The 20389-nt window shown below is 40.9% G+C and overlaps 1 protein-coding gene across 1 annotated transcript in view; it reads right to left on the reverse strand.

Moving 5' to 3' along the window:
- Hsl (hormone-sensitive lipase) overlaps positions 1–20389 on the reverse strand; it is a 174016-nt gene that overhangs the window by 45550 nt on the left and 108077 nt on the right. Inside the window, exon 6 of the mRNA XM_071683738.1 lies at positions 12801–12966. Within this exon, the coding sequence (XP_071539839.1) occupies positions 12801–12966 (166 nt within the window). The remainder of the gene's footprint in view (positions 1–12800; positions 12967–20389) is intronic.

Raw genomic sequence — 20389 nt, forward strand, 5'->3', positions numbered from 1 at the left:
CAAGCTCCCTCATCCAAAACAGACTGCATACTTGCCCCTCTTTCCAAAACTCTTGCATTTACCTCCCTAACAACCCCATCCATAAACAAATTAAACAACCATGGAGACATCACACACCCCTGCCACAAACCTACATTCACTGAGAACCAGTCACCTTCCTCTATTCCTACACGTACACATGCCTTACATCCTCGATAAAAACTTTTCACTGCTAACAACTTGCCTCCCACACCATATATTCTTAATACCTTCCACTGAGAATCTCTATCAACTCTATCATATGCCTTCTCCAGATCCATAAATGCTGCATACAAATCCATTTGCTTTTCTAAGTATTTCTCACATACATTCTTCAAAGCAAACACCTGATCCACACATCCTCTGAAACTACACTGCTCTTCCCCAGTCTGATGCTCTGTACATGCCTTCACCCTCTCAATCAATACCCTCCCATATAATTCACCAAGAATACTCAATAAACTTATACCTCTGTAATTTGAGCACTCACCTTTGTCCCCTTTGCCTTTGTACAATGGCACTATGCAAGCATTCTGCCAATCCTCAGGCACCTCACCATGAATCATACATACATTAAATAACCTTACCAACCAGTCAACAACACAGTCACCCCCTTTCTTTATAAATTCCACTGCAATACCATCCAAACCCGCTGCCTTGCCAGCTTCCATCGTCCGCAAAGCTTTTACTACCTCTTCTCTGTTTACCAAATCATTTTCCCCAACCCTCTCACTTTGCACACCACCTCAACCAAAACACCCTATATCTGCCACTCTATCATCAAACACATTCAACAGAACTTCAAAATACTCACTCCACCTCCATCTCACATCACCACTACTTGTTATCACCTCCCCATAAGCCCCCTTCACTGAAGTTCCCATTTGTTTCCTTGTCTTATGCACTTTCTTTACCTCCTTCCAAAACATCTTTTTATTCTCCCTAAAATTTAATGATACTCTCTCACCCCAACTCTCATTTGCCCTCTTTTTCACCTCTTGCACCTTTCTCTTGACCTCCTGTCCCTTTCTTTTATACATCTCCCACTCATCTGCATTATTTCCCTGCAAAAATCATCCAAATGCCTCTCTCTTCTCTTCACTAATAATCTTACTTCTTCATCCCATCACTCACTCCCCTTTCTAATCTGCCCACCTCCCATGCTTCTCATGCCACAAGCATCTTTTGTTCAAGCCATCACTGCTTCCCTAAATGCATCCCATTCCTCCCCCACTCCCCTTACCTCCTTTGTTCTCAAGTTTTTCCATTCTGTACTCAGTCTCTCCTGGTATTTCATCACACAAGTCTCCTTCCCAAGCTCACTTACTCTCACCACTCTCTTCACCCCAACATTCTCTCTTCTTTTCTGAAAACCTCTACAAATCTTCACCTTCGCCTCCACAAGATAATGATCAGATATCCCTCCAGTTGCACCTCTCAGCACATTAACGTCCAAAAGTCTCTTTTGCGCGCCTATCAATTAACACGTAATCCAATAACTCTCTCTGGCCATCTCTCCTACTTACATACGTATACTTATGTATATCTCGCTTTTTAAACCAGGTATTCCCAATCACCAGTCCTTTTTCTGCACACAAATCTACAAGCTCTTCACCATTTCCATTTACAATACTGAACACCCCATGTATACCAATTATCCCCTCAACTGCCACATTACTCACTTTTGCATTCAAATCACCCATCACTATAACCCAGTCTCGTGCTTCAAAACCACTAACACACTCATTCAGCTGCTCCCAAAACACTTGCCTCTCATGATCTTTCTTCTCATGCCCAGGAGTATATGCACCAATAATCACCCATCTCTCTCCATCAACTTCCAGTTTTACCCATATCAATCTAGAGTTTACTTTCTTACACTCTATCACATACTCCCGCCACTCCTGTTTCAGGAGTAGTGCTACTCCTTCCCTTGCTCTTGTCCTCTCACTAACCCCTGACTTTACTCCTAAGACATTCCCAAACCACTCTTCCCCTTTACCCTTGAGCTTCATTTCACTCAGAGCCAAAACATCCAGATTCCTTTCCTCAAACATACTACCTTTCTCTCCTTTTTTCTCATCTTGGTTACATCCACACACATTTAGACACCCCAATCCGAGCCTTTGAGGAGGATTAGCACTCCCTGCGTGACTCATTCTTCTGTTTCCCCTTTTAGAAAGTTGAAATACAAGGAGGGGAGGGTTTCTAGCCCCCCGCTCCCGTCCCCTTTAGTCGCCTTCTACGACACGTGAGGAACGCGTGAGAAGTATTCTTTCTCCCCTATACCCAGGGATATATATATATATATATATATATATATATATATATATATATATATATATATATATATATATATATATATTTTTTTTTTTTTTTTTTGCTTTGTCGCTGTCTCCCGCGTTTGCAAGGTAGCGCAAGGAAACAGACGAAAGAAATGGCCCAACCCACCCCCATACACATGCCTTGATTCAATCCACTGACAGCACATCAACCCCGGTATACCACATCGCTCCAATTCACTCTATTCTTTGCCCTCCTTTCACCCTCCTGCATGTTCAGGCCCCGATCACACAAAATCTTTTTCACTCCATCTTTCCACCTCCAATTTGGTCTCCCTCTTCTCCTCGTTCCCTCCACCTCCAACACATATATCCTCTTGGTCAATCTTTCCTCACTCATTCTCTCCATGTGACCAAACCATTTCAAAACACCCTCTTCTACTCTCTCAACCACGCTCTTTTTATTTCCACACATCTCTCTTACCCTTACGTTACTTACTCGATCAAACCACCTCACACCACACATTGTCCTCAAACATCTCATTTCCAGCACATCCATCCTCCTGCGCACAACTCTATCCATAGTCCACACCTCGCAACCATACAACATTGTTGGAACTACTATTCCTTCAAACATACCCATTTTTGCTTTCCGAGATAATGTTCTCGACTTCCACACATTCTTCAAGGCTCCCAGAATTTTCGCCCCCTCCCCCACCCTATGATCCACTTCCGCTTCCATGGTTCCATCCGCTGCCAGATCCACTCCCAGATATCTAAAACACTTCACTTCCTCCAGTTTTTCTCCAATCAAACTCACCTCCCAATTGAATTGACCCACAACCCTACTGTACCTAATAACCTTGCTCTTATTCACATTTACTCTTAACTTTCTTCTTTCACACACTTTACCAAACTCAGTCACCAGCTTCTGCAATTTCTCACATGAATCAGCCACCAGCGCTGTATCATCAGCGAACAATAACTGACTCACTTCCCAAGCTCTCTCATCCCCAACAGACTTCATACTTGCCCCTCTTTCCAAAACTCTTGCTTTCACCTCCCTAACAGCCCCATCCATAAACAAATTAAACAACCATGGAGACATCACACACCCCTGCCGCAAACCTACATTCACTGAGAACCAATCACTTTCCCCTCTTCCTACACGTACACATGCCTTACATCCTCGATAAAAACTTTTCACTGCTTCTAACAACTTGCCTCCCACACCATATATTCTTAATACCTTCCACAGAGCATCTCTATCAACTCTATCATGTGCCTTCTCCAGATCCATAAATGCTACATACAAATCCATTTGCTTTTCTAAGTATTTCTCACATACATTCTTCAAAGCAAACACCTGATCCACACATCCTCTACCACTTCTGAAACCACACTGCTCTTCCCCAATCTGCTGCTCTGTACATGCCTTCACCCTCTCAATCAATACCCTCCCATATAATTTGCCAGGAATACTCAACAAACTTATACCTCTGTAATTTGAGCACTCACTCTTATCACCTTTGCCTTTGTACAATGGGACTCTGCACGCATTCCGCCAATCCTCAGGCACCTCACCATGAGTCATACATACATTAAATAACCTTACCAACCAGTCAACAATACAGTCACCCCCTTTTTTAATAAATTCCACTGCAATACCATCCAAACCTGCTGCCTTGCTGGCTTTCATCTTCCGCAAAGCTTTTACTACCTCTTCTCTGTTTACCAACTCATTTTCCCTAACCCTCGCACTTTGCACACCACCTCGACCAAAACACCCTATATCTGCCACTCTATCATCAAACACATTCAACAAACCTTCAAAATACTCACTCCATCTCCTTCTCACATCACCACTACTTGTTATCACCTCCCCATTTGCACCCTTCACTGAAGTTCCCATTTGCTCCCTTGTCTTATGCACTTTATATACCTCCTTCCAGAACATCTTTTTATTCTCCCTAAAATTTAATGATACTCTCTCACCCCAACTCTCATTTGCCCTTTTTTTCACCTCTTGCACCTTTCTCTTGACCTCCTGTCATGCGCATGTGTGGGCATTTATGTATACACATGTGTATGTGGGGGATTGGACCATTCTTTCGTCTGTTTCCTTGCACTACCTCGCTAATGTGGGAGACGGTGATTAAGTATAAAAAAAAGTAAACACATTGATGCAAACATCAGAAAACAAACCTCCAATGCCTCTGTATCTGACTGTGACATGACCAATTTCCATGTGTTGCTCCCCTGATCAGTTTGAAGAAAAACTGTATGAATATGAGTAGCTTTACATAAAAGAGGATAAACCTGGCAGTCACGTGCATAGGAACATTTCAATGTCATGTGCTGACAGAACATCTGGCTTAAGCTTATGCCATGAATGGCAAGTTGACAATGTGGATGCTACTGGTGAAACAACAAAGAAACAAAAGCATTGATTAAGAACTGAAATAATAAAAAAATAAAACAAAACTGCACACTAAAAAGCACAGATCACATAAGTAGCTTCCAATAAGGTACTGGAAAATACATGGAGTTAAACAGAAACGCTTAAGGTAAGAATCTACTTGTCATGTATTTCAAACTTGCAAGGCTGGATGTCCATTTCCTGACTTGCCTAATCTCGAAGATCTTAAACCACTTAATGAAACTGACATGAGATATGTTTTACACAGTGACCATTCTTATTCAGACATTAGTGCTACCTCACTAACACGGGAGACAGCAACAAATAAATATAAATTTAAGAGTGAAATTAGAGACTGAAATAGAAAGCAAATAAAACTGGTATAAAGACTTATGTATTATCATAAATGAGTAAGAATCAAAGCACAATTGATTAAAGATGAAGCCACAAGTGTTTTTAAGATTACAGAGCAAAAATTAACCATTGGTGAAGAAACCGTAGCAGCGTTATTGAAGATACTGAGTAACCTTGGTTTTACAAGAGCATTTGTCTTTTTGTGTGCCAATTACTTAAGACAATGCATCAAATATGTAGAGCAAAAGAGCTGGTGTTGCAACCAAACTGTCAGAAGTGATTCTGTGTCTGTGTGGCATTGTGTCATGTTTGATACTGTGAGGGAACTGTGAGAAATGTGTCAAATGAAAATTTTTTGATAAGCTACATAACTTATACTGTGCACTGCAAAAAGAACAATAAACTTTGTTGAAAATGCAGATGCTCAAATGTTGAGCACATTCTGGGAGAGCAGAAGGTAGTGTCTAGTGCTTGCTCTGTCAGGGACATGTGGCTGGACTTTCCTGAGCTGTTTAGACAATTCAAAGCTAGTGAGAATGACCTTAAGTGTACCTCAATACTCAATACCAAGGTCAGAAAGAATGTACAACTGATGTTTCATTTGTAACCAACAAGGGATTAATAATGCACTCACAGAGTTGAAAAACTTGCAGCTTGAACTACAAAATAAAGATAGTGATATTACAAAAGAGCCTACAGGCTAACTGACCAAAAGCATAATGTATTCTAATCCATGATCAACATCCAGGAGAAGATCTGACAGGGGATGTAGGAAGTACACTGAATTTTTATGGAGTAATTCTGCACTCCTGCAAGGGATTAGGCATTTTATAAATCACTTGTAGGTAAACTTACTATAAGGATGTTTACATTGGGATTGCTAGCTTCTCATTCTGAAAAAAATCTATGAAAATTGCAATCATATTAAATACAAGAAAAGGAAGAAATACCTAGACATCTTTTATCCTACAAATTGGCCAAATGATGCTGACATTGATGATAAAGCTATTTTCTACCAGAATGAACCGTTTCCAGTACCATCTATCCCCAACATATGTTCGAGTTCCATTCTGATTGACTGGTCTGATCTTGGAATAGACGTAAGTTGGACATGTCAGCATGGCAAGTAGAATTCATATACCTGTACAGCATTCTTGTATCCTACTCAATATCTATCATGATTATCTCATTTTTTATTAACCAGCTTTATAATATGATTCTGTAGTTTCATTTTACCTTTTATTTAAGACTTTTTATTTCATATTTCATAATTCTTATTTTCTAAGTTAAGCAAGTTATATTGAGATTATCTCATTTTTGTTTAACTAGTTTTGTGAATTTTCATTTCTTTGAAAATCACTCTATGGTTATCTAAATAATTCTTCGGTTTCTATTTTACCTTTCATCAGCTTGATCATCAGCACTTGTTGCTTCATCTGTGGTTTGAACGTTGTGCAAGTTATAGCTTCTTTTAGATCTATTGAATCAAACATGACTTACTGTGAAGTTCTCAATGTAATCTTCAACCAATCGCTCCTTCAAAGTCTCAAAAAGACTTCTAGCCTTTGCCTGAATTGTTAGCAAGCTTAATGGTACATATTTTTAATGTGATCTTCCATCCACAGCATCAACAACTTTTTCATTTCATGGATGGACCCTTGTTGCTTTATTATTATCGTAAACTTCATACTTGCAGAACTTTTCACTGCTTTACGTATTATCTTTGTCATTTAAAATTGTCGAGACTCTCACTGTGGATTACAGGCAATCATATTAACTTTTCTCCTCCTTCATTTTGGGTGATTACCTTCATTTTCAATTCCACACTGAGCATCTTCTTTGGCTTCTTGCCAGATCTATTAACATGTAATGGGTTTTTCCTCTTGCTCATCATCTTCTTTGGGGTTTAATACAAAAATGGTCCAATCCAGCACAAAAATTAATTTGATTCACTTGAATAACATGCACTTACTGAATGGCAACTGAAAACGAGAACTGAGAGAGATGATGTTATGTACACAGTGCTGGGATACCGTCTAACACTCACTATCTCATGTATGCAGCCGTTAGCACTAGCAGATGTACGACCAAACTAAAATTTCATATTCATGTATATCTTATAATTCATATTTTGTTTCAGTCGTATGTATGGATGGTCATGTTGCAAAGTTCGAAAGTAGGGGATTAGACAGTATAAAATGATTTAGTACAGATATTTAACAGTATAAAGATCATAAAGAAGAATAGGGGATAGGGGAAAAGAATACTTCCCATGCATTCCCTACATGTCGTAGAAGGTGACTAAAGGGGACAGGAGTGGGGGTTAGAAACCCTCCCCTCCTTGTATTTAAACTTCCTAAAAGGGGAAACAGAAGGAGTCATACGGGGAGTGGTCATCCTCCTCGAAGGCTCAGACTGGGGTGTCTAAATGTGTGTGGATGTAACCAAGATGAGAAAAAAGGGGAGATAGGTACTATGTTTGAGGAAAGGAACCTAGATGTTTTGGCTCTGAGTGAAACGAAGCTCAAGTGTAAAGGGGAAGAGTGGTTTGGGAATGTTTTGGGAGTAAAGTCAGGGGTTGGTGAGAGGACAAAAGCAAAGGAAGGAGTAGCACTACTCCAGAAACAGGAGTTGTGGGAGCATGTAATAGAGTGTAAGATGTAACCAAGATGAGAAAAAAGGAGAGAAAGGTAGTATGTTTGAGGAAAGGAACCTGGATATATGGCTCTGAGTGAAATGAAGCTCAAGGGTAAAGGGAAAGAGTGGTTTGGGAATGTTTTGGGAGTAAAGTAAGGGGTTGGTGAGAGGACAAGAGCAAAGGAAGGAGTAGCACTACTCCTGAAACAGGAGTGGTGGGAGTATATGATAGAGTGTAAGAAAGTAAACTCTAGATTGATATGGGTAAAATTGAAAGTGGATGGAGAGAGATGGGTGATTATTGGTGCATATGCACCTGGGCATGAAAAGAAAGATCATGAGAGGCAAGTGTTTTGGGAGCAGCTGAGTGAGTGTGTTGCCAGTTTCGATGCACGAGACTGGGTTATAGTGATGGGTGATTTGAATACAAAGGTTAGTAATGTGGCAGTTGAGGGAATAATTGGTGTACATGGGGTGTTCAGAGTTGTAAATGGAAATGATGAAGAGCTTGTAGATTTGTGTGCTGAAAAAGGACTGGTGGTTGGGAATACCTGGTTTAAATAGAGAGATACTTAAGTATACGTATATGAGTACGAGAGATGGCCAGAGAGCGTTATTGGATTATGTGTTTATTGATAGGCACATGAGAGAGAGACTTTTGGGTGTTAATGTGCTGAGAGGGGGCAACTGGAGGGATGTCTGATCATTATCTTGTGGAGGCGAAGGTAAAGATTTGTAGAGGTTTTTAGAAAAGAAGAGAGAATGTTGGGGTGAAGAGAGTGGTGACAGTAAGTGAGCTTGGGAAAAAGACTTGTGTGAGGAAGTACCAGGAGAGAGTGAGTACAGAATGGAAAAAGGTGAGAGTAAAGGATGTTAGGGGAGTGGAGGAGAAATGGGATGCATTTAGGGAAGCAGTGATGGCTTGTGAAAAAGATGCTTGTGGCATGGGAAGCGTGGGAGGTGGCCAGATTAGAAAGGGTAGTGAGTGGTGGGATAAAGAAGTAAGATTATCAGTGAAAGAGAAGAGAGAGGCACTTGGACGATTTCTGCAGGGAAATAGTGCAAATGACTGGGAGATGTATAAAAGAAAGAGGCAGGAGGTCAAGAGAAAGGTGCAAGAGGTGAAAAAGAGGACAAATGAGAGTTGGGGTGAGAGAGTATCATTAAATTTTAGGGAGAATAAAAAGATGTTTTGGAAGGAGGTAAATAAAGTGCACAAGACAAGAGAACAAAATGGGAACATCGGTGAAGGGGGCTAATGGGGGGGTTATAACAAGTAGTCGTGATGTGAGAAGGAGATGGAGTGAGTACTTTGAAGGTTTGTTGAATGTGTTAGATGATAGAGTGGCAGATGTGGGTTGTTTTGGTCGCAGTGGTGTGCAAAGTGAGAGGGTCAGGGAGAATGGTTTGGTAAACATAGGAGAGGAAGTGAAAGCTTTGCGGAAGATGAAAGCCTGGCAAGGCAGTGGGTTTGGATGGTATTGCAGTGGAATTTATTAAATAACGGGGTGACAGTGTTGTTGACTGATTGGCGAGGATATCTAATGTATGTATGGCTCATGGTGAGGTGCCTGTGGATTGGCGGAATGCATGCATAGTACCATTGTACAAAGGCAAAGGGGATAAAGATGAGTGTTGAAATTATAGAGGTGTAAGTTTGTTGAGTATTCCTGGGAAATTATATGGGAGGGTGAAGGCATGTACAGAGCATCAGATTGGGGAAGAGCAGTGTGGTTTTAGAAGTGGTAGAGGATGTGTGGATCAGGTGTTTGCTTTAAAGAATGTATGTGAGAGATACTTAGAAAAACAAATGGATTTGTATGTAGCATTTATGGATCTGGAGAAGGCATATGATAGAGTTGATAGAGATGCTCTGTGGAAGGTATTAAGAATATATGGTGTGGGAGGCAAGTTGTTAGAAGCAGTGAAAAGTTTTTATCGAGGATGTAAGGCATGAGTACGAGTAGGAAGAGAGGAAAGTGATTGGTTCCCAGTGACTAATGGTTTGCGGCAGGGGTGTGCGATGTCTTCATGGTTGTTTGTTTATGAATGGGGTTGTTAGGGAGGTGAATGTAAAAGTTTTGGAGAAAGGGGCAAGTGAGCAGTCTGTTGGGGATGAGAAGGTTTGGGAAGTGAGTCAGTTGTTGTTCACTGATGATACAGAGCTGGTGGCTGATTAGGGTGAGAAACTGCAGAAACTGGTGACTGATGGTGACTGAGTTTGGTAAAGCAAGTGAAAGAAGAAAACTGCGAGTAAATGTGAATAAGAGCAAGGTTATTAGGTACAGTAGGGTTGAGGGATAAGTCAATTGGGAGGTAAGTTTGAATGGAGAAAAATTGGAGGAAGTGAAGTATTTTAGATATCTGGGAGTGGACCTGGCAGCGGATGGAACCATGGAAGCAGAAGTGAATCACAGGGTGGGGGAGAGGGCGAAGGTTCTGGGAGCATTGAACAATGTGTGGAAGGCGAGAAAATTATCTCGGAAAGCAAAAATGGGTATGTTTGAAGGAATAGTGGTTCCAACTAGGTTATATGGTTGCGAGGCATGGGCTATAGATAGGGTTGTGTGGAGGAAGGTGGATGTGCTGGGAAATGAGATGTTTGAGGACAATATGTGGTGTGAGGTGGTTTGATAGAGTATGTAATGAAAAGGTAAGAGAGATGTGTGGTAATAAAAAAGAGTGTGGTTGAGAGAGCAGAAGAGGGTGTATTGAAATGGTTTGGTCACATGGAGAGAATGAGTGAGGAAAGATTGACAGAGGATATATGTGTAAGAGGTGGAGGGAACGAGAAGTGAGAGACCAAATTGGAGGTGGAAGGATGGAGTGAAAAAGATTTTGAGCGATCAGGGCCTGAACATGCAGAAGGGCGAAAGGAGTGGAAGGAATAAAGTGAATTGCAACAATGTGGTATACCGGGGTAGACGTGCTGTCAATGGATTGAACCAGGGCATGTGAAGCGTCTGGGGTAAACCATGGAAAGTTTTGTGGGGCCTGGATGTGGAAAGGGAGCTGTGGTTTCAGTGCATTATATATGACAGCTAGATACTGAGTGTGAGCAAATGTGTCCTTTGTTGTCTTTTCCTAGCGCTACCTTGCGCACATGCAGGGGGAGGGGAGAGTGTCATTTCATGTGTGGTGGGGTGGCGACGGGAATGAATACTACATTATGTTTGCTCCTCTTCGTGGAGGCTCGGCTACCTTATTTTTTCTTTTTAGGTTGGAGGCTCAAGTAATGGACAAAAGTCCACAACAAGGTTAGACCTCACCATAGCCTCCAAGACCACATCATTGCAATTCTCTGTTCTCTCAAAACATTCTCGGTTGTATGTTTATAAGTTTTCAGTGGATTCAGTACATTTTCTACATTGAATCCAGTACATTTTACATAACATTTGTCATTAACTTTCGTAAAAAAGGTTGTTTGGTGCTTTTCATTTGCTATATCTAAGGGTGAATAATTTATGTAAGAGCAATTTTGAATGTAAAGTTAATTTTGATATGTGGTTTCAAAATGGTGGCTCAACTTTGGGATGAAGCTTAGAACAGAGGTCTAAGCCTGTCATTTCTATCAAAGACACATTCGCAATCATTTTCTTTAACACAGCTATGTTTAAGAAAACAGGTGCAGGTATCATCACAGAGGAGTGTAATTTGATAGTTTATTTCTTGCTGAGTCATGCTTCTGAGGAAAATCTTAATCAATTATCTGTTAAAGGATTAGATAATCCTTTTGATGTTTTATGTTCTCTCTCTCTCCCCAATTTTCTGGCTTGCCATTTTGGCTTTGGTCAGTTTGTCATGATAAGACATTCAGTCAGGAGAGGTAATGAAGCAATATTTTCCCCTGACAACTTGTGTTGTTATACTGTTATCCTTTTCTTCCACTTCCCCATGTTTCAGGTTCAGTGGTGTTTTGCCTCATACTAAACTAAGAGAAGTTGGTCTGAGGGTTACTTTCTTACCCTGCAGAAGTTTGGATGGCATGGGCACAGAGTGATAAATCAACAATTATAACAGCATGGGTAATTGTTTCTTTTGGAGCATAAGTTATTCATTCCAAACTTTTCTTGTTACTATAATTCATAAAGGCCACATAACCAAATAAATAAAAAAAATAAACTGCCTTAAAGGTTTTCCAAAGAGTCTGTTTCACTCCACTTGAGATTATTCTGGTAACAGTTAATTCATTTTTTCAGTTTAGAATGAGCAACAATAGCGAGCAGCAGAAAAGACTTTTAGGCTTTTCTATTGTATTGGTCTTTACTTAATGATTCACTCTTGAGTCAATAATCTGATACCTACACTGGGATACAGTATCACAACTCAGTTTTTCAAGAATATCATATTGAGATTTTCCCACCTTCATGAGATACAGTACTATCAAGAGCTGAGCCTTCAAAGAAAAATCCTCACTTTGCCTCTCCTGTTCCTAAACTTAAGAGAAAGATAATGATGAGAGGACATCCAACTCTCTCAACCTCTCCTGTTGGCCTTTTGTTACAGGCAGTAAATACATGTTACGCATTCTTTCTCCTCTATCTCAGGCATAGAAAGACATGGAAGATGTCGAAGTTTTTTCTTTAGCTGACTAAAAAAGCTTTCTAAAAGCTTACATTCTCTCTGATCCATGGGTATAACATCAACTGTCAATCATGTGCCACTTACACTCTTTTGGATCCACAGGTATAACATTCCCTATTACACTTTATCAGATCCACAGGTATAACATTCTCTATTACACTTTATCAGATCCACAGTTATAACACCCACTGTCAACTAAATGCAACATAAGAATACAAAGAACCATCATATAAGTTCTTATTCCTTTTAGGAGATTAAGGTGTATTATAAACAAATGTCTGATTTTAGCGAGCTTAATATCATTCCTAATTAAATTGAATTTTAATTTACCAGTTGGTTGTCAAATCCACAGAACTTTATCATTTAAAAAAATTTTGATTACATTTAATCCTTGACATTAAAGTATCAATTTTCAATTCAAGAGCTTTCTCTGCATCTCTCTTCCCTATTACTTCTAAACACAAATCTATAATTAGGAAAATATTGCAAATGAAATAGATGCTTACAAGGATAGATGATGCAGGAAACTTGGCTAGAATTTCTTTAGGTGCAGTCAGAGGGCTTAGATAATGATCATTAATAATCTCAACCCCACTAAACTCTTCCATCAGGCTACATCGGCTGCTCTTGCGGGTAGGTGATTTCCCCAACAGGATCTGTCCCAACGATGGTCTGAAAAACACAGTTTAATTATTAACCCTTCTACCACTGCTAATTACTCATGTCCTGTTCAAAGACTATTCTACTGGTTCACCACAGCTGACCTGTATGCAGCCTGTACACCAACAGAAAAGGCACCAATGATGTTACCAACTCAATTATCATCCATGCAATGGGTGTTTCTACTTTTCAATGTCTAACGAGATGTTACTGGACTCTGCTTGCTCAAGGTTACCCTAGCTATCTATCTATATCTCTGATGCCCGTTCCCTTTGGGAACTCCAATCAAGGGGTGGCCATGGCAAAAGAGTCTCCACTTATCCCTGTCCTTACATGCCTCCCTTACATACACCATTCCATGCATTCTTCCTCTGTTCCTCTCCCTCCAGTACTCCTCCACCATATCTGTCAATGTCACAGGTGGTTTTCCACTCACAATAACCCCTTTAATTGTACTATAATACACTCTCCTTGTAAACTCCCAAGGTTGCATTCTCTCCACATGCCTAAGCCACCTCAAAGTATTACGTTTCACAAATTCTACAACTCCACATTACATTCCCTTTGCATTCCTTGCCAGACCACATCTCTCATACACCTTTTCATTTCTTTCTTCATTCCATCTAGTCACACCACATGCTCATCTCAAACAGCTCACTTCTACACCCTGGATTCTTGACCTCTGTGACTCATTCCTCATCTATGTTTCAGCTGCATAGGTCAGGGTTGGGAGGACTATGCTGTCCCTTAATCATCTCTTCACTTTCATACCTCTACCCTCATTATTCTATCAAGGGACCCAGTGACTGCTTTCTCTCTTATCTGTCCTTCCATATCACCACACTCACTCAAGATACCTCCCAGATACATAAATTCCCTCAATTCTTCCAGTCTCTTTCCCCCAATATCCACAGTACAATTTAATGCACTTTCTTTTCACTCTATAAGGCTTTACAAAATCTATATTTTCACTCCATTTCCTTTCGAACACCATTACTTTTACTTGCATTTACCTTCAATCTCCTCCACTTATATATAAAACACACAACTTTCTCCAACTCTTCTTCACTTTCCGTAAACAACACAGTATCATCTGCAAACATGACTGCCACTGCCACACTCCACCTCTGCACCTCTCTTCCCTAGTTGCTTTCACCACTCTTATCACTCCATCCATCTATATATTTATTTATATATTCTATTTTGCTTTGTCGCTGTCTCCCGCGTTAGCGAGGTAGCGCAAGGAAACAGACGAAAGAATGGCCCAACCCACCCACATACACGTATATACATACACGTCCACACATGCAAATATACATACCTATACATCTCAATGTACACATATATATACACACACAGACATATACATATATACACATGTGCACAATTCATACTGTCTGCCTTTATTTATTCCCATCACCACCTCCCCACACATGGAATAACAACCCCCTCCCCCCTCGTGTGTGTGAGGTAGTGCTAGGAAAAAACTACAAAGGCCCCATTCGTTCACACTCAGTCTCTAGCTGTCATGTAATAATGCACCAAAACCACAGCTCCCTTTCCACATCCAGGCCCCACAGAACGTTCCATGGTTTACCCCAGGCACTTCACATGCCCTGGTTAAATCCATTGACACCACATCGAGTCCGGCATACGACATCCTTCCAATTCACTCTTTTCCTTGCACACCTTTCATCCTCCTGCATCTTCAGGCCCTGATCACACAAAATCTTTTTCACTCAATCTTTCCACCTCCAATTTGGTCTTCCACTTCTCCTCGTTCCCTCCATCTCCAACACATATATCCTCTTGGTCAATCTTTCCTCACTCATTCTCTCCATGTGACCAAACCATTTCAAAACACCCTCTTCTGCTCTCTCAACCACACTCGTTTTATTTCCACAAATCTCTCTTACCGTTCCATTACTTACTCGATCAAACAACCTCACACCACATATTGTCCTCAAACATCTCATTTCCAGCACATCCACCCTCCTGCACACAACTCTATCCATAGCCCATGCCTCACAACCATAAAACATTCATTGAACCACTATTCCTTCAAACATACCCATTTTTGCTTTCCGAGATAATGTTCTCGACTTCCACACATTCTTCAAGGCTCCCAGAAATTTCACCCCCTCCCCCACCCTATGATTCACCTCCGCTTCTATGGTTCCATCTGCTGCCAGATCCACTCCCAGATATCTAAAACACTTCACTTCCTCCAGTTTTTCTCCATTCAAACTTACCTCCAATTGACTTGACCCTCAACCCTACTGTACCTAATAACCTTGCTCTTATTCACAATTACTCTTAACTTTCTTCTTTCACACACTTTACCAAACTCAGTCACCAGCTTCTGCAGTTTCTCACATGAATCAGCCACCAGCGCTGTATCATCAGCGAACAACAACTGACTCACTTCCCAAGCTCTCTCATCCACAACAGACTTCATACTTGCCCCTCTTTCCAAAACTCTTGCATTCACCTCCCTAACAACCCCATCCATAAACAAATTAAACAACCATGGAGACATCAAACACCCCTACTGCAAACCTACATTCACTGAGAACCAATCACTTTCCTCTCTTCCTACACGTATACATGCCTTAAATCCTCGATAAAAACTTTTCACTGCTTCTAACAACTTGCCTCCCACACCATATATTCTTAATACCTTCCACAGAGCATCTCTATCAACTCTATCATATGCCTTCTCCAGATCCATAAATGCTACATACAAATCCATTTGTTTTTCTAAGTATTTCTCACATACATTCTTCAAAGCAAACACCTGATCCACACATCCTCTACCACTTCTGAAACCACACTGCTCTTCCCCAATCTGATGCTCTGTACATGCCTTCACCCTCTCAATCAATACCCTCCCATATAATTTACCAGGAATACTCAACAAACTTATACCTCTGTAATTTGAGCACTCACTCTTATCCCCTTTGCCTTTGTACAATGGCATTATGCAAGCATTCCGCCAATCCTCAGGCACCTCACCATGAGTCATACATACATTAAATAACCTTACCAACCAGTCAACAATACAGTCACCCCCTTTTTTAATAAATTCCACTGCAATACCATCCAAACCTGCTGCCTTGCCGGCTTTCATCTTCCGCAAAGCTTTTACTACCTCTTCTCTGTTTACCAAATCATTTTCCCTAACCCTCTCACTTTGCACACCACCTCGACCAAAACACCCTATATCTGCCACTCTATCATCAAACACATTCAACAAACCTTCAAAATACTCACTCCATCTCCTTCTCACATCACCACTACTTGTTATCACCTCCCCATTTGGGCCCTTCACTGAAGTTCCCATTTGCTCCCTTGTCTTACACACTTTATTTACCTCCTTCCAGAACATCTTTTTATTCTCCCTAAAATTTAATGATACTCTCTCACCCCAACTCTCATTTGCCCTCTTTTTCACCTCTTACACCTTTCTCTTGACCTCCTGTCTCTTTCTTTTATACATCTCCCACTCAATTGCATTTTTTCCCTGAAAAAATCTTCCAAATGCCTCTCTCTTCTCTTTCACTAATAATCTTACTTCTTCATTCCACCACTCACTACCCTTTCTAATCAACCCACCTCCCACTCTTCTCATGCCACAACAATCTTTTGCGCACTCCATCACTGATTCCCTAAATACATCCCATTCCTCCCCCACTCCCCTTACTTCCATATTTTTTTTTTTTATTTATTTTGCTTTATCGCTGTCTCCCGCTTTAGCGAGGTAGCGCAAGGAAACAGACGAAAGAATGGCCCAACCCGCCCACATACACATGTATATACATACATGTCCACAAACGCACAATATACATACCTATACATCTCAATGTACACATATATATACACAATCAGACATATACATATATACACATGTACATAATTCATAGTCTGCCTTTATTTGTTCCCATCGCCACCTCGCCACACATAGAATAACAACCCCCTCCCCCCTCATGTGTGCGAGGTAGCGCTAGGAAAAACACCAAAGGCCCCATTTGTTCACACTCAGTCTTTAGCTGTCATGTAATAATGCACCGAAACCACAGCTCCCTTTCCACATCCAGACCCCACACACTTTGCATGGTTTACCCCAGACGCTTCACATGCCCTGGTTCAATCCATTGACAGCACGTCAACCCCGGTATACCACATCGATCCAATTCACTCTATTCCTTGCACGCCTTTCACCCTCCTGCATGTTCAGGCCCCGATCACTCAAAATCTTTTTCACTCCATCTTTCCACCTCCAATTTGGTCTCCCACTCCTCATTCCCTCCATCTCTGACACATATATCCTCTTGGTCAATCTTTCCCCACTCATTCTCTCCATGTGACCAAACCATTTCAAAACACCCTCTTCTGCTCTCTCAACCAAAATCTTTTTATTTCCACATATCTCTCTCAACCTTACGTTACTTACTCGATCAAACCATCTCACACCACATATTGTCCTCAAACACCTCTTTTCCAGCACATCCACCCTCCTGTGCACAACTCTATCCATAGCCCACGCCTCGCAAACATACAACATTGTTGGAACCACTATTCCTTCAAACATACCCATTCTTGTTTTCCGAGATAATGTTCTCGACTTCCAAACATTCTTCAAGGCTCCCAGAATTTTTGCCACCTCCCCCACCCTATGATTCACTTCCGCTTCCATGGTTCCATCCGCTGCCAGATCCACTCCCAGATATCTAAAACACTTCACTTCCTCCAGCTTTTCTCCATTCAAACTTACCTTCCAATAGACTTGACCCTCAACACTACTGTACCTAATAACCTTGCTCTTATTCACATTTACTCTTAACTTTCTTCTTTCACACACTTTACCAAACTCAGTCACCAGCTTCTCCAGTTTCCTACATGAATCAGCCACCAGCGCTGTATCATCAGCGAACAACAACTGACTCACTTCCCAAGCTCTCTCATCCACAACAGACTTCATACTTGCCCCTCTTTCCAAAACTCTTGCATTCACCTCCCTAACAACCCCATCCATAAACAAATTAAACAACCATGGAGACATCACACACCCCTGCCGCAAACCTACATTCACTGAGAACCAATCACTTTCCTCTCTTCCTACACGTACACATGCCTTACATCCTCGATAAAAACTTTTCACTGCTTCTAACAACTTGCCTCCCACACCATATATTCTTAATACCTTCCACAGAGCATCTCTATCAACTCTATCATATGCCTTCTCCAGATCCATAAATGCTACATACAAATCCATTTGCTTTTCTAAGTATTTCTCACATACATTCTTCAAAGCAAACACTTGATCCACACATCCTCTACCACTTCTTAAACCACACTGCTCTTCCCCAATCTGATGCTCTGTACATGCCTTCACCCTCTCAATCAATACCCTCCCATATAATTTACCAGGAATACTCAACAAACTTATACCTCTGTAATTTGAGCACTCACTCTTATCCCCTTTGCCTTTGTACAATGGCACTATGCAAGCATTCCGCCAATCCTCAGGCACCTCACCATGAATCATACATACATTAAATAACCTTACCAACCAGTCAACAATACAGTCACCCCCTTTTTAAATAAATTCCACTGCAATGCCATCCAAACCTGCTGCTTTGCCGGCTTTCATCCTATGTAAAGCTTTTACTACCTCTTCTCTATTTACCAAATCATTTTCCCTAACCCTCTCACTTTGCACACCACCTCGACCAAGACACTCCACATCTGCCACTCTATCATCAAACACATTCAACAAACCAATCACTTTCCTCTCTTCCTACACGTACACATGCCTTACATCCTCGATACAAACTTTTCACTGCTTCTAACAACTTGCCTCCCACACCATATATTCTTAATACCTTCCACAGAGCATCTCTATCAACTCTATCATATGCCTTCTCCAGATCCATAAATGCTACATACAAATCCATTTGCTTTTCTAAGTATTTCTCACATACATTCTTCAAAGCAAACACTTGATCCACACATCCTCTACCACTTCTTAAACCACACTGCTCTTCCCCAATCTGATGCTCTGTACATGCCTTCACCCTCTCAATCAATACCCTCCCATATAATTTACCAGGAATACTCAACAAACTTATACCTCTGTAATTTGAGCACTCACTCTTATCCCCTTTGCCTTTGTACAATGGCACTATGCAAGCATTCCGCCAATCCTCAGGCACCTCACCATGAATCATACATACATTAAATAACCTTACCAACCAGTCAACAATACAGTCACCCCCTTTTTTAATAAATTCCACTGCAATGCCATCCAAACCTGCTGCTTTGCCGGCTTTCATCCTATGTAAAGCTTTTACTACCTCTTCTCTATTTACCAAATCATTTTCCCTAACCCTCTCACTTTGCACACCACCTCGACCAAGACACTCCACATCTGCCACTCTATCATCAAACACATTCAACAAACCAATCACTTTCCTCTCTTCCTACACGTACACATGCCTTACATCCTCGATACAAACTTTTCACTGCTTCTAACAACTTGCCTCCCACACCATATATTCTTAATACCTTCCACAGAGCATCTCTATCAACTCTATCATATGCCTTCTCCAGATCCATAAATGCTACATACAAATCCATTTGCTTTTCTAAGTATTTCTCACATACATTCTTCAAAGCAAACACTTGATCCACACATCCTCTACCACTTCTTAAACCACACTGCTCTTCCCCAATCTGATGCTCTGTACATGCCTTCACCCTCTCAATCAATACCCTCCCATATAATTTACCAGGAATACTCAACAAACTTATACCTCTGTAATTTGAGCACTCACTCTTATCCCCTTTGCCTTTGTACAATGGCACTATGCAAGCATTCCGCCAATCCTCAGGCACCTCACCATGAATCATACATACATTAAATAACTTTACCAACCAGTCAACAATACAGTCACCCCCTTTTTTAATAAATTCCACTGCAATGCCATCCAAACCTGCTGCTTTGCCGGCTTTCATCCTATGTAAAGCTTTTACTACCTCTTCTCTATTTACCAAATCATTTTCCCTAACCCTCTCACTTTGCACACCACCTCGACCAAGACACTCCACATCTGCCACTCTATCATCAAACACATTCAACAAACCAATCACTTTCCTCTCTTCCTACACGTACACATGCCTTACATCCTCGATACAAACTTTTCACTGCTTCTAACAACTTGCCTCCCACACCATATATTCTTAATACCTTCCCAAAATCTCTATAACCTACTATGCTTCTCCGATCCTAAATGCTCATAAAAATCCATTTGTTTTTCTAATATTTCTCACATACATTCTTCAAAGCAAACACTTGACCCCAACCTCTACCACTTCTTAAACCCCTGCTCTTCCCCAATCTGATGCTCTGTACACCCTTTCACCCTCTAATCAA

Source organism: Panulirus ornatus, chromosome 37 (genome assembly GCF_036320965.1).
Source record: "Panulirus ornatus isolate Po-2019 chromosome 37, ASM3632096v1, whole genome shotgun sequence".
In the NCBI taxonomy this organism is placed as follows: Eukaryota; Metazoa; Arthropoda; class Malacostraca; order Decapoda; family Palinuridae; genus Panulirus; species Panulirus ornatus.